Source organism: Penicillium manginii, assembly GCF_028828005.1.
Source record: "Penicillium manginii strain IBT 31320 chromosome Unknown utg000005l:1.0-5665137.0:1.0-5668048.0, whole genome shotgun sequence".
Taxonomy (NCBI): Eukaryota; Fungi; Ascomycota; class Eurotiomycetes; order Eurotiales; family Aspergillaceae; genus Penicillium; species Penicillium manginii.
Window position 1 is genome coordinate 1,751,899 of NW_026643106.1, and position 11,508 is coordinate 1,763,406.

At 49.3% G+C, this 11,508-nt stretch overlaps 4 protein-coding genes across 4 annotated transcripts; 1 reads left to right on the forward strand and 3 right to left on the reverse strand.

Moving 5' to 3' along the window:
- Window positions 1–676: 676 nt before the first annotated feature.
- On the reverse strand, window positions 677–2,843 carry ace2 (putative C2H2 transcription factor (Swi5); the record flags this gene model as incomplete). Its single annotated transcript, XM_057103680.1, has 2 exons — window positions 677–2,163; window positions 2,219–2,843. 2 exons carry the CDS (start codon window positions 2,841–2,843, stop codon window positions 677–679), a joined length of 2,112 nt encoding a protein of 703 aa, XP_056958637.1.
- Window positions 2,844–3,933: 1,090 nt separating this feature from the next.
- On the forward strand, window positions 3,934–4,515 carry N7533_007031 (ubiquitin-ribosomal 40S subunit protein eS31 fusion protein; the record flags this gene model as incomplete). Its single annotated transcript, XM_057103681.1, has 3 exons — window positions 3,934–4,027; window positions 4,085–4,365; window positions 4,426–4,515. The coding sequence occupies 3 exons, from the start codon at window positions 3,934–3,936 to the stop codon at window positions 4,513–4,515; spliced, it is 465 nt and encodes a 154-aa protein (XP_056958638.1).
- A 324-nt stretch (window positions 4,516–4,839) lies between these two features.
- Window positions 4,840–6,415, reverse strand: N7533_007032 (glycoside hydrolase family 18 protein; the record flags this gene model as incomplete). Its single annotated transcript, XM_057103682.1, has 7 exons — window positions 4,840–5,353; window positions 5,394–5,560; window positions 5,622–5,671; window positions 5,733–5,762; window positions 5,831–6,084; window positions 6,145–6,245; window positions 6,386–6,415. 7 exons carry the CDS (start codon window positions 6,413–6,415, stop codon window positions 4,840–4,842), a joined length of 1,146 nt encoding a protein of 381 aa, XP_056958639.1.
- Window positions 6,416–9,579: 3,164 nt separating this feature from the next.
- Window positions 9,580–10,280, reverse strand: N7533_007033 (uncharacterized protein; the record flags this gene model as incomplete). The annotated part of the gene is made up of 3 exons (XM_057103683.1): window positions 9,580–9,871; window positions 9,971–10,202; window positions 10,268–10,280. 3 exons carry the CDS (start codon window positions 10,278–10,280, stop codon window positions 9,580–9,582), a joined length of 537 nt encoding a protein of 178 aa, XP_056958640.1.
- Window positions 10,281–11,508: the final 1,228 nt, after the last annotated feature.

The following is an 11,508-nucleotide window of genomic DNA, read 5'->3' on the forward strand; positions in this document are numbered from 1 at the left end:
TGGATAAGGGAACCATGGCTGTGGGAGAATATTTGGCGCAGATACAAGGCGGTGCTACACAAAGGAAAAATCACTACAGTTAAGAGCATATTGATCTAGCTAGAATAATTTCATTGAGTCCATGAAGTACATATCGAATCATAAAGGGGAAATTATGGGAAGTGGAAAAAAATGACAGGCCAGAAAGCAGTCCTGAATGAGGGACTGCCTGACAGAGAAAACACCGGGTCATATCCCACAACCCGAAAAGGGGGGAACAAAGTAAAAAGATGAGCGAAAAAATACATGAAGGGGCTTAAACAGGGGCTGAAAGATGAGCCTAAACTCCCAAAGTGCAAAGTCAAATATTCCCGTCACCCAGAGTAAGGTGCAATGTCATGTGCGTGGTGAAAAAATATAATGTGCAGAGGCAACATCGTCTGTCGCCCATCCCGAAAAGAAAATTAAACTCCCGCGTAAGATCGTTGTCGTCAGTTGTACAAGCTCGTAAGAGGTCATCGCAAAATGTCATCACGCCGAAAATAGCAAGGTAAGAGGTTCCTCTATCATGCTTTTTGTTTGGAAAGAAAACGCCGCCGTTGCCAGTATGAAACAGTTGGAACAAGGCCCAATGGACAGCGCGAATTGAAATATATGGCCGGCTGCCCATGTTTTGTCGGTGGATGGTAGAGATATTTTAAGGGTCAACCAAGAACTCGTTGGACAAAGTGTCAATCGGGTCCGCATAGGGGTCATCAAGGACGTCAAGACCGGAGAATGGCTTCCCGGGCAGATCAGGATAGAATGACGAGGTGGGGAAATCGGATGAGTCCACATAATACGGGTTGGAGAAATCGACCAGGCTTTGAGTGGTAAGTGTGCCGAATTCCTCCTTGACCTGCTCAGAGGGATCTTGTGTCATGAAGAGATCGATCTCTGATCCGACGGACGATTCGGCAAGGGTTGGTGCGGTGTGAGGCGAGGACATGTCGTGAGGGGTGAGTGGCGAGTCGCTGTACAGGTATTCCTGGGAGGAGTCCATCATGATGTGAGGGCTGTATTGGGCCATTGCTTGTTCGTATCGAGCATGGGCAAGCTGCGGAGGCGACAAGGGCGCGGGGAGCATATCATCTTCGAACTTGGATGGGACTTGATGTCCAATAGGAGTGGGGGACGAGACAGTGTGATCAATACTTTCACCAGGAGAAGTTGGCGGGGTGTAAGCGGAAGTGGCGTTGGATGGGGCATAGTTCGGAGACGTGAAGACAGGACAGTTTTGCGGAAGAGTAGCCTCGCATTGAACTGGGGAGGATGACATGGGTCGATCAGCAGCACGTTGGCGAGTGCGGGTGGACTTAGCCTGGCGAGTTTCCATGTCGGGGCGGTTCTTCTTTGGAGGACGTCCTCGACGTGTGGTCTTAGGGATATTGCCAGTCATGCCGCCCACGCACATGTCGCGTTGCCGGTGGCGGGTCAAGGCATCGTGTCGAGCAAAACGGGCTCCACAGGCACAAATGTAAGGCTTGTTACCGGTGTGGGTCTTCAGGTGGCGTTTCAGGTCATGGCCTCGGACGAACTCCTTCTCGCAAACATCGCATTTGTAAGGCCGATCGTCAAGGTGGGTCTGCACATGAGATTTGATATTCTCCTTTCGTCCAAACTCGCAATTGCAGCTTGGATAAAGGCACTGCCATTTGCCGTCGGCATTGGGACCAGAAATGTACTTGGCGATTTGGTCATTGGAAACGCCAGTCTCACGTACTGATGCCTTCACACGGGCATCCAGGTCAAACTCATCCACACCTTCTGGGAGCTCTGGAATGGAGTCCTCGAAGGGGGATCCGGGGGAGCTGACAGGTTGGTATTGACTGCTAGATGGTGTGGTGGCGGCCTCGTCGAAGTTCTGAGGTGACACACCACGGGAGCTTGGAGAAGGCATGGCAGCCAACTCAGTAAACGAGGTGAGGGAAACTGAGTCCGCGGGGGAAGCCATCTGATTCTTAGCGTGAAGAGGACTTGAAATGGGTACACTCTGCAGGGATTGGGCTCTCTGCATTGCTGCGCTGACAGGGGTTCGGGGAATAGAGAAACTTTGGGACTTGGTAGGGGTTTGGTCATTGTGGTACATAGGGAAATCAAAAGAGGCCTTCATGGGAGTCGCATCGGGGGTAATTGGGGATGTGTCTTGTTGAATATTAGTTAAACTCGGTTTCAAGTTGAATGCTTGCATAAAACTTACAAGAATGGAAAGGGTTCATCTTGGGAGAAATAGCCTTTGGTTGAACAATAGGCTGATGTTCCGGCCACTGATATAATGAAACATCTTCTCTCTTGTTCATTGGGAAGCTGCGTTCCTGCTGAAGATGGTACAGGGTGCTGTGCATCGAAGGCGTCTTTCCTGCATTATCACTAGCAGACCTTGAGAGGGCCGGAGCATATGTGTTGGACGAGACATCAGCTGTCGCTGCGCCATACATGGCCTGTAGCTCTTCCTCGCTTAACATATAAGACATTGTGTTGTAAGAGCTCTGTACGGAAGCACCACCTTGGGAGAAGGGTAGTGTAGCCTGGCGCATGTGCGCTGGTAGCTGGTGGGCAGCACCAGACTGATGAGAGAAACCTGATTTTTCGTTAAAATAGTCCCGCAGCTCTGGGACTGTCTTCGGCGCAGCACGTCGGGTGATTCGATTGGCTGAGGCAAGTTGAGGACCAAGAGCAGCATAGTCCACGGTTTGCCCGCGACGGTGGGAGCGATAAGTCGGAGCACCGGACATAGTGCGTGTTGTTTGTCCGGCTTCAAAGGGCTGCGAGAGTTGACGGCGGTGGTGACCGGGGTGTGTCGATGTAGGGTTTGAGGATATCATGGCTATCCAGCCGATCGAGTATACGGTCCCTGGTCACAGTGTCAGTCTGTGAACGTCACTAACGAAAGCAACAAACGCGAAAAGAGGAAAAGAAAGGTTGCTAGAGCCGCCTCGAGAAGATAGCTTAGCTAGAAGGTTTTTGTGTTTTGATTTGTTTCAAATGCTCACGGCTCTTGCGACTGGAGAAGTTGTTCACAGAGATCCTTGAAGAAGAGTATCAAAGAAAAGAGCAGAAGTGAAACTCAATAAGACTAGAGCTCGAAGGCGGGTCACAGCTGAGCTTTGGCGCTATCATTGCGCCTGTGAACCACAACAAGGCCGATGTTGGCATGGCAACGACAATGCGGGAGCCAGCTGTGACGAGGGTGGGCCCACAGAGGAGCCGCCCACTTGATCGATTATGATCTTTCGCCCGACGATCCAGGCCTTGCATTGCATGCCCTGCTTTGCAATTGTATATCCCGTCGCTGTCCTTGAGGTTTCTCGCGGATGCTCTGCAAGGGCCCTCAATCGTCCTGTGAGGAGGGCAGGCATAGAAGGGTATCTGGTCGTTTAACCGTTCGAAGGGAGACTCCTACCATGGTCGCCATGGGGACACCCCTGTTTAGACAATATGTAGTAAATATTCGATCGACTCGAACGATCTGGGATTGTGCTCCTCGCTCTTGGTGCCCGAATTCGATGTCATTTGTCGCCAGATATCCCAGGCATCAAATAACATATCACGTGAGCTGGGTTAGGTCATCTTATGCACGTGATCTTCTGGAATGCTGACGAAACCGAATCTCGGAACGCGGTATTAGATTGTTCCTGTTTGTCTGGTTTGTCACACACTATCCCACGTGACCGCACAACGATTTTAGTCGAGTCCCACCCACTCCGAATTTCTTCAATCTTGCAAGGTTGAGGAAGACAAGTCTGTCGAGGTGAGTTTCGAAATCCCTATACCTAGTGTCTTGAGGAGAAATCCCTCTCGAGATCAACACTCCCAACATGCGCCAACAGCGCTATTCGCGCGGTTGAACCGAGAATCCTCGCACTGCGCAAAAATTGGAATCACCAACTAACTCTCCTCCAGGCCTTCATAAAGATGCAGATCTTCGTCAAGACCCTTACGGGTAAGACTATCACCCTTGAGGTGGAGTCCTCGGACACCATCGACAACGTCAAGTCCAAGATCCAGGGTATGCATGAACTCCGAACATTATCGCATGGGAACAAGCACTAACGATGCCTTGCAGACAAGGAGGGTATCCCCCCTGACCAGCAGCGTCTGATCTTCGCTGGTAAGCAGCTCGAGGATGGCCGCACTCTTTCGGACTACAACATCCAGAAGGAGTCGACCCTTCACCTCGTCCTCCGCCTGCGTGGTGGTGGTAAGAAGCGCAAGAAGAAGGTCTACACCACCCCCAAGAAGATCAAGCACAAGCACAAGAAGACCAAGCTCGCCGTCCTGAAGTACTACAAGGTCGACGGTGACGGAAAGATTGAGCGTCTCCGCCGCGAGTGCCCCGCCCCCGAGGTATGTTTTCTTCCTAGTCTTATCCGCAAATGTGGAGTCCCAGTGCTAACCCTATTCTAGTGCGGTGCCGGTGTCTTCATGGCCGCTATGCACAACCGCCAGTACTGCGGTAAGTGCCACCTCACCTACGTCTTCGACGAGTCCAAGTAAATGGACTATGTTTAGCTGGGATATAATTCGGGTTCGAGTTTGAGTGTGGCTTTGCTGGACTGCAACGAGAATTGTCGGATATGTCACGGTTGACGTTACGGTTGATGGTACTTTACGAGACCTGGACTGTGAATAGAAAAAATTCAAAACTTCGGCTTATGCCAATCTCAATTGTTTCGCGTAAAGATAAAGACTGGATAATTTGCAACGTAATGATAGTTCGTTAACGAATGGCTATGGACAACATCCTCGTCCAAAATGCACACTCACCACCACGACCACCCATTGTAAGGCTTCCGTGGGCATAGGGATCTGCATGATATCTTACTGCATCCCGTTTCGCACATTGTCGTACTTACTCTCTGGGAAGTGAAGAGCATTGTCACTATGGTCAAGCGTACTAACGCCACCAATTCCATCGACGAAGGTGCCAACCAGACTGCCATCTCGGGCATTGGCCTCCTTGCCTCCTTTGTCACCGCTACTCTCCCACCACATACCCCCACCAAGGCCTTGACGCCGGGCGAAATCTGCCTTGATGTGGGCCATTTGGACGTTGTCGTAGGAAACCATTGTACGGGAACCACTGTCATAGCACCAAGATGCGCCTGCCTGCGTATCAATGTTCTCGGCTGCATTTGGACGCGGCAAGGCCTTGTAGTCCCAGACTCCATTCTCCCAGCTGCCGGCGCCCACTCCATTGAACGGTCTGCCAGGTCCATCCGTCTCCGCGAACGCGCGTCCATACAGCGGCATACCCAGAACTATCCGGTCAGGCGGCACACCGTTTCTGGTAATGTAATGGTCCAGGGCGGCAGCCGTTGAAAATGGAGTGGAGCTGGGATTAGAGTCGGATGGCCAGATATTGGCTTGGTGACCTGCAGCAGTATCCCAGCTCCCCGCATAGTCGTACGCCATGAGATTCCAGAAGTCCAGCAGGGGGGATCATATCGCGGATCTTTAATCTGTTGAAATTGCTTGGTCCGGCAGGACAGGCAATCGTCAGATAGAAATGGCGATTGGGACCTGCGGCACGATCGAGGTGCTATTTACTTGTCAGTAGTGCACTTTTCAAGGCATGACGTTGGGGGGGGGACTGGACATACTTCTCTGCAAGCGCGGAGCAGATCAACAAAGTTCTGGGCTTGGCCATCATCTGCATCGCGGTGTCATCATCCAAGAACTTGAAAGTGATTGCATGGGGAAATGCTGTTTACCTTGAGGATACTCCCAGTCGATATCGATTCCTTGCATACGAGATTAGCGTCAAGGATTCATTCAATAAGCAATCAATATATAGAATCCGAGGGCATACCATCAAGACCCAAATCAAGGACCAAGCGGGTCGCCGACTCGGCAAATCGATTCCGACCCTCAGGTGAACTCGCTGGCTGAGCAAAATTGGAGGAGTAAGTCCAGCCACCAATGGAAAGCAAGACCTTGAGCTTGCGGTGTTGCTTCTTCAAAAGATACAGCTGCTTCATGCATCCATAAACATTGTTACCGGTATCGTTCCAGGAGTCACTAGGATAGTGCTTCTCAATGTCGGACCAGCTGTCGGTTAGGAACCTGCAGAAGTAGTATGATAAGCTTTCTTTCTTGTAACATGGTCCGACCGGGGACCCTTACACTTCTCCCGACTCGGGACGGATGTTGGCAAATGCATATAGCACATGCGTCAACTTGTCGGCTGGCAAATCCTGGGGGTTGTAGTTCCGGCCGTAGATAGCCTGCGGAGTCGGATATGGTTAGCAGCTGGGTCGATCGATCGACAATTATATCCAGGGATCCATATATCTCAGCTGTTGATGACCGCTTTGATCATGGATGAGCCGTGCTGCAGGGATTTGTGAAATCAGAAAGGACATACCCAGTTAACAAAGTAAGACACGGATCGCATTTTGGACCGAGCAGATGCTTGAGCAGGGGTGTTCTGACAAGGATTGGAAGAGTTGTACTGCAGTAGAATCGCCACAAACAACACCAGGGCGGCAAGTGATACGATTGGCCTAGATGGAATAGCCACGCTGCGGTGATAAAAAGCAGATGAAAGAAACAAAAAAAAAAAAAGTTGAATGCAATTCTAATTCAATCTCGAAGATTATCCGGGGAAAGAGCAACCGTAGAAAGGGCGGTTGATGATGGTTGATTGTTGATGGAGGGGTAATTCTCACTTAAGAGCTAAGGTACCTAATATCGCAGCCTGATTGTTAGCGGATCTTTGTACCTGCCAGTTTCTAATTAAAAACGAGATGCCCCACTTTGCCCAGACGTGGCGGTGAGGCTGTGTGGCTCTGTGGCTGTGTTTCTACCCTTGGAAGTACTCAGTATAGAGTACACACTGTACACACTAGTCGAGACTGATGTTGAAACTAAACAATTGCTTGATGATATTGAGAATCATCAGTATACACTACTTCATAGTGCTCTCTTATATGCGCCATCATACAAACTCATGAACTATTACTGCGTGACACTTCCACCTGCGCAGGGTCCCGGTGCGACTTGAATTACTAGTCATGCAGTGGTCAAACCCTTCAAGATTTGCATAAGTCAGCCATTTCTATCTCTCCTTGAAGATCGAACGGGCATTTTTGGACGTCTTCTAACTCGTGACTGCTGGAATGTCAGGTCTGGTCTTCAGTGGAATGCTGTTATCATTCTTTCTCTTAAGCTCTCACCCGGAATGTGAAGCAAAAAGATAGTCATGAGAGCTTGAAAACATGCCGTTTGTTCCGGAACATAAACTCTAAGCTCATTCCACGAGGGAATGGACATGCGCCTCGAGGCAGCTAGTCTTACAGAATATCAGATGGGGTATCAAAAAAGATGGACCAGGGTTTCGGATCATTTCAAATGTTGATGCTGAGGAAATCAATTTCTGACCAGTGTAACTAGATATTAGAACAAGAACATCAATTTATTTGCCGTTGAGGGGTCAGAAGATGGAGGACATGATTTACGGATGTCGTAAGCGATGAGAGTATTCTTTTCTTTGGGCAAGCGTGTTTCCTCTGGAGTTGATGTTTTCTTTCGATTCTGATAACTATTATAGAACTGATTGGGCGCGGGGAATTTCCTGAAAGCTCTGTGGTGTGGTCTGATATTGGATATATCGTCACGATCGTCGTTTCAACATTCAATGGTGTTTCCCCACCTAGGAAATGTGTTGAAATATTGACCAAATAATTTTCAGCTTGTCGGCTATCACCGACCAGCCAACCGAGCAACTATTTAAATACTAGTCGATCCTTAGAACACTAGAAGGATAATTAGGCATAGCTCTAGACCGAAGAATAGAATTATAAATGACGTTTCAAAAGTACCACTTTGCCACCCCCAGTGGAGTTATACTGTGGCTTGTGGAGCTGGGCGAGAGTGACGCAAAAGAGTTGTATGTACTACATATGTCGTCGGGGCAGCCACGCGAGGAGATTTCACACATGGCAACTTGGAGCTGTACAGCCCTAAAATAGTAAGCAAAAGAAAACAAACTACATGAAGAAAGTGAGAAAAAAAGAATGAAAAGAGAAGGTCCCCACCCAAAACTAGTTCTAAAAGGGTGCCGTTACTTGATGCCGATCGTGAAAAAAAATCGCTACCTGAGGCAGTAGCTGAACCCCGAGGCAGATCCACCATCCAGAAGTAATAAGGTTGAATGGGGCCAGATTTGAAGGGAAAACCAATATTAGTTAATTTCCAGAATCATAATTTTCGTCCTCGAAAATCAGGAGATGAACGGGTCAAACCAGCACCAGCTGAACTCGAGCCGACAGGCGCCCGATCTCGACACCGATTGGCACCGCGCTCGGCGGACTAACGCCTTAGCCCCAGATCCACACTAGATCCGACCCGTCTTTCGTTCATCATCGTCCCCGTTTCCCAACACATGATGATCAAGAGGAGGGGTTGCATATTACGCTAGGGTCAAACGTTTGATGTACATATCCGGCACGCTGGATCCATGTTTAATAGCATCCCTTTCACAGCCACAGCTCCGCTTTTTCGCTCTAGAAGTTCGATTGTTTACCATCTCTCCGAGCCATTGACTGGCTTAAGTCCGTACTTCTGGCTCGAGTGGAGCCTGCAGTAGTGTACAAAAGTGCCGTGTCAAATGCACCGGTGCATTGGTGTGGTCCCTGGTCCTCTTTCTTGCTTTTTTCAGCTGGCATCTCTGCCTCGAGTCCCAGGTGTCTGGTTCCCCGGCTGTACATCGTGTCCAATGGTATATCGTCAACAGGGTTGATGGGCGAGTGGATCTCCCTTGGACCCCCCTTTTTTCAACCGTTTTTGCGGTTGTCTGAGCCGGGTTTCCGGTCTTTTTTTTTTTTGATGAGTAAATGCTTCATAAACGCGTACCACTCGATGCAACAGCTAATCAGTGGAGAAGCTTAGGGTTACGCCGGTAATTGCCATAGTAAAGTGAGGAGTAGGGATGAAGGGAAAGTCCAAATTAGGAATAGGTAATAGTAATATAGTATTTATTCACGACTCGTGTACATAGTACCTAAAATGTCAAAAAATTGCCCCGCCAGGGGGATACAAGTAATGATGTAAGTGTCTCTAGTAGTCACTGAAAGTGCTAGAATATTCCAAGGAACAATGAGACATGGCAAGATAGAGAGGAAGTAAAAACAAAAAAAAAACAAAAACAAAAGAATGCAATAAACAAGAGCCCATAAAGAAAACAAGAGGGATATCGTCGCAATGCCCAACAAAAATCCAGACTTGCTTTTTTCTCTCTCGTTCTCTCCCTCGCAATCGGTCAGAATCGCGACCCGCGCTGTACCCGCCGAGCGAGGAGGCCCCCGCATACCAATTCCACATGGGCCTCCACCGAGTATTAGAAACAAAAGAGGAAAAGTGAAAAAGAAACGAAAGAAAAAAAACCCAGCACCAAATCTCGTACACAACAATGGTAGGAAGATCTTGAAATGATGAAAGCCTCGGCAGATCAGGTAAACGGAAAAGGTCATATCTCTTTCTTCCGGTATCAATTGGGGAAAGGGGGAGGCGTGAAGCATGAATCATGATTGAGGTGTTGATTCATAATCATTGTTTTCATTATCGTCCTTGGATCCAACGCCGTATGGAGTCCAAGGAGGGGTCATCATCGAGCCAGTGACCTGCCCGCAGGTCAGCAGCTCGGAGGTCGGCGACGACATGTTGGTCCGTCACGCGGGCCAGTTCTTGTTGCAGTGCTGCGTGCGCACCTTTCAAGGCTGCTGCATGCGCCCCAGTGGGCCTTTGGCCGCGTAGAGTGGCCGTTCGGGCCATAGCCCATCGTCGTGAGGCTGCGGCACGGAGGTAGATTTTGTGTGCTTGGAAGCGGCGGGCACTGCTGTCAATAATGACCCTGTTAAGTATGAATAATTAGATCGATATTCTAATATTTCACACAAAGACCTGCAGCTTGTTGCTTTAGAGGCAGCTCTTTTCGGACTTGAGAAGATACCTTTGGAGCTCGGCTTTTTCGGTTTCTGCACTGCCTTGACCGGTCATGGGGCATGGCTGGTAATTGGCGGACATCAATCGTTGAGCCGAATTGTGGCATTCCCGGAGAACGGTATAGCCCTCCTCGTACTGGTCCTCGGGCGAGACTTCGACTTGCTGTTGGGATATATGTAGCAAAAGAGTTCGGTAATCGTTGATAAGCTCGGCCACTCGCACTGCGCGGGCCTGGTTCACTAAATTTCGAGTCGACCGTTTAGCAATTGAGAGCTGGACTTTTTCGGAATGATCAATTTCTTACTTCCGTCTGCCATTGAAGAAGATAAAAAAATGTGTTGAGTGGATATTAGAAAGAAACGCAGAAGAAATAGGAGCTTAGAATTGGCGAGAGACAGAGAGATGGAAAGAGAATGGATGAAAAGACATCAATGAAAGACCAAAGAAAGAGAAAGGGCGATGTTCCCTTGAATTAACATCAGAAGGCGTGTGATGATAGTATAGTAATAGTACGGGGAGCGACAGAGACGAGTCTTTATAAGCTTGAACAGCTGTTGTCATTACCCCATACCCGGCGGATATCCAGAAAAAAGCAAGAGCCAGGAGTAGACCGAAAAACAAAAAAAGTAAAATAAAAATAAAATCAATTAATAAAATCCGACGCTAAGAAAAAAAATATAATCGAAAAAGGAAGAGGTAGAACAAGACCAGAAAATCAGCCCGACAGCGGGGGCAGGACCTCAGGAGGATCATCGGGAAACATGGCTGGCTGCACCAATGGTTAACGAGAAGCGCAAGATGAGAGTCGAACACAGCTGGAGTGTAATCTGCACAGATGGACCGGGCCATACGATAGCTCCCGGGGGAAGGGCTAACGGGTCCGGCAGGGCCACTCCCTGTTCCAGAGTAGGGGGTCCTTTTGATCCACCTGGGGGTGGATGGCGGAGGGAGAAGTGGGCTAGGGACAGAAGTACGGAAGAATCAGTAGTATGCAGCCAGAGAGGGAAGGGCTAGGGCTTTTGCTGCTATTTTGGCGCGGCAGTTCTCAGGTCAGGTTCAGTTGAGAGGAAACGGAGGGTCCGAGCAGCAGCAACGAATGGCCCGCACGGAGTGGAGCCTTAATGCGATTAAGTTCCTGTGCGGCCGATTTGGTATCGAAGCGTTGTCTCCATCGCGCGAGGGGAAAAATTGATAGACAAGCGGCTTCACAATGAGGATTGGCAGCTACCCAGCGCTGGGGGGCGAACAACACTGGGCGGAGACCAAACGAACTGAGTGGCTCGTGGGACCCCTGTCACACCCGGTAGGACCTGCATCGAAGAGTGAGTGTGGCAAGACATTACGAACAGGTCAAGGCTGGGCAAGCTAATTGCATAAAGTGGGAACCGGGTCAAGGTTCGTCAGTGGCCTTTTGGGAGGACGTCAGAGCTGTCAGTCAGTGGCCCCTGCTTGCAGGGCCGAAGGAATCCGAGAAAAAAAAGAGATCTCACGCTAAGACGAAAGGTGGATTCATTACTAGACGTTAGCATTCAGCTCGGGCCAAAA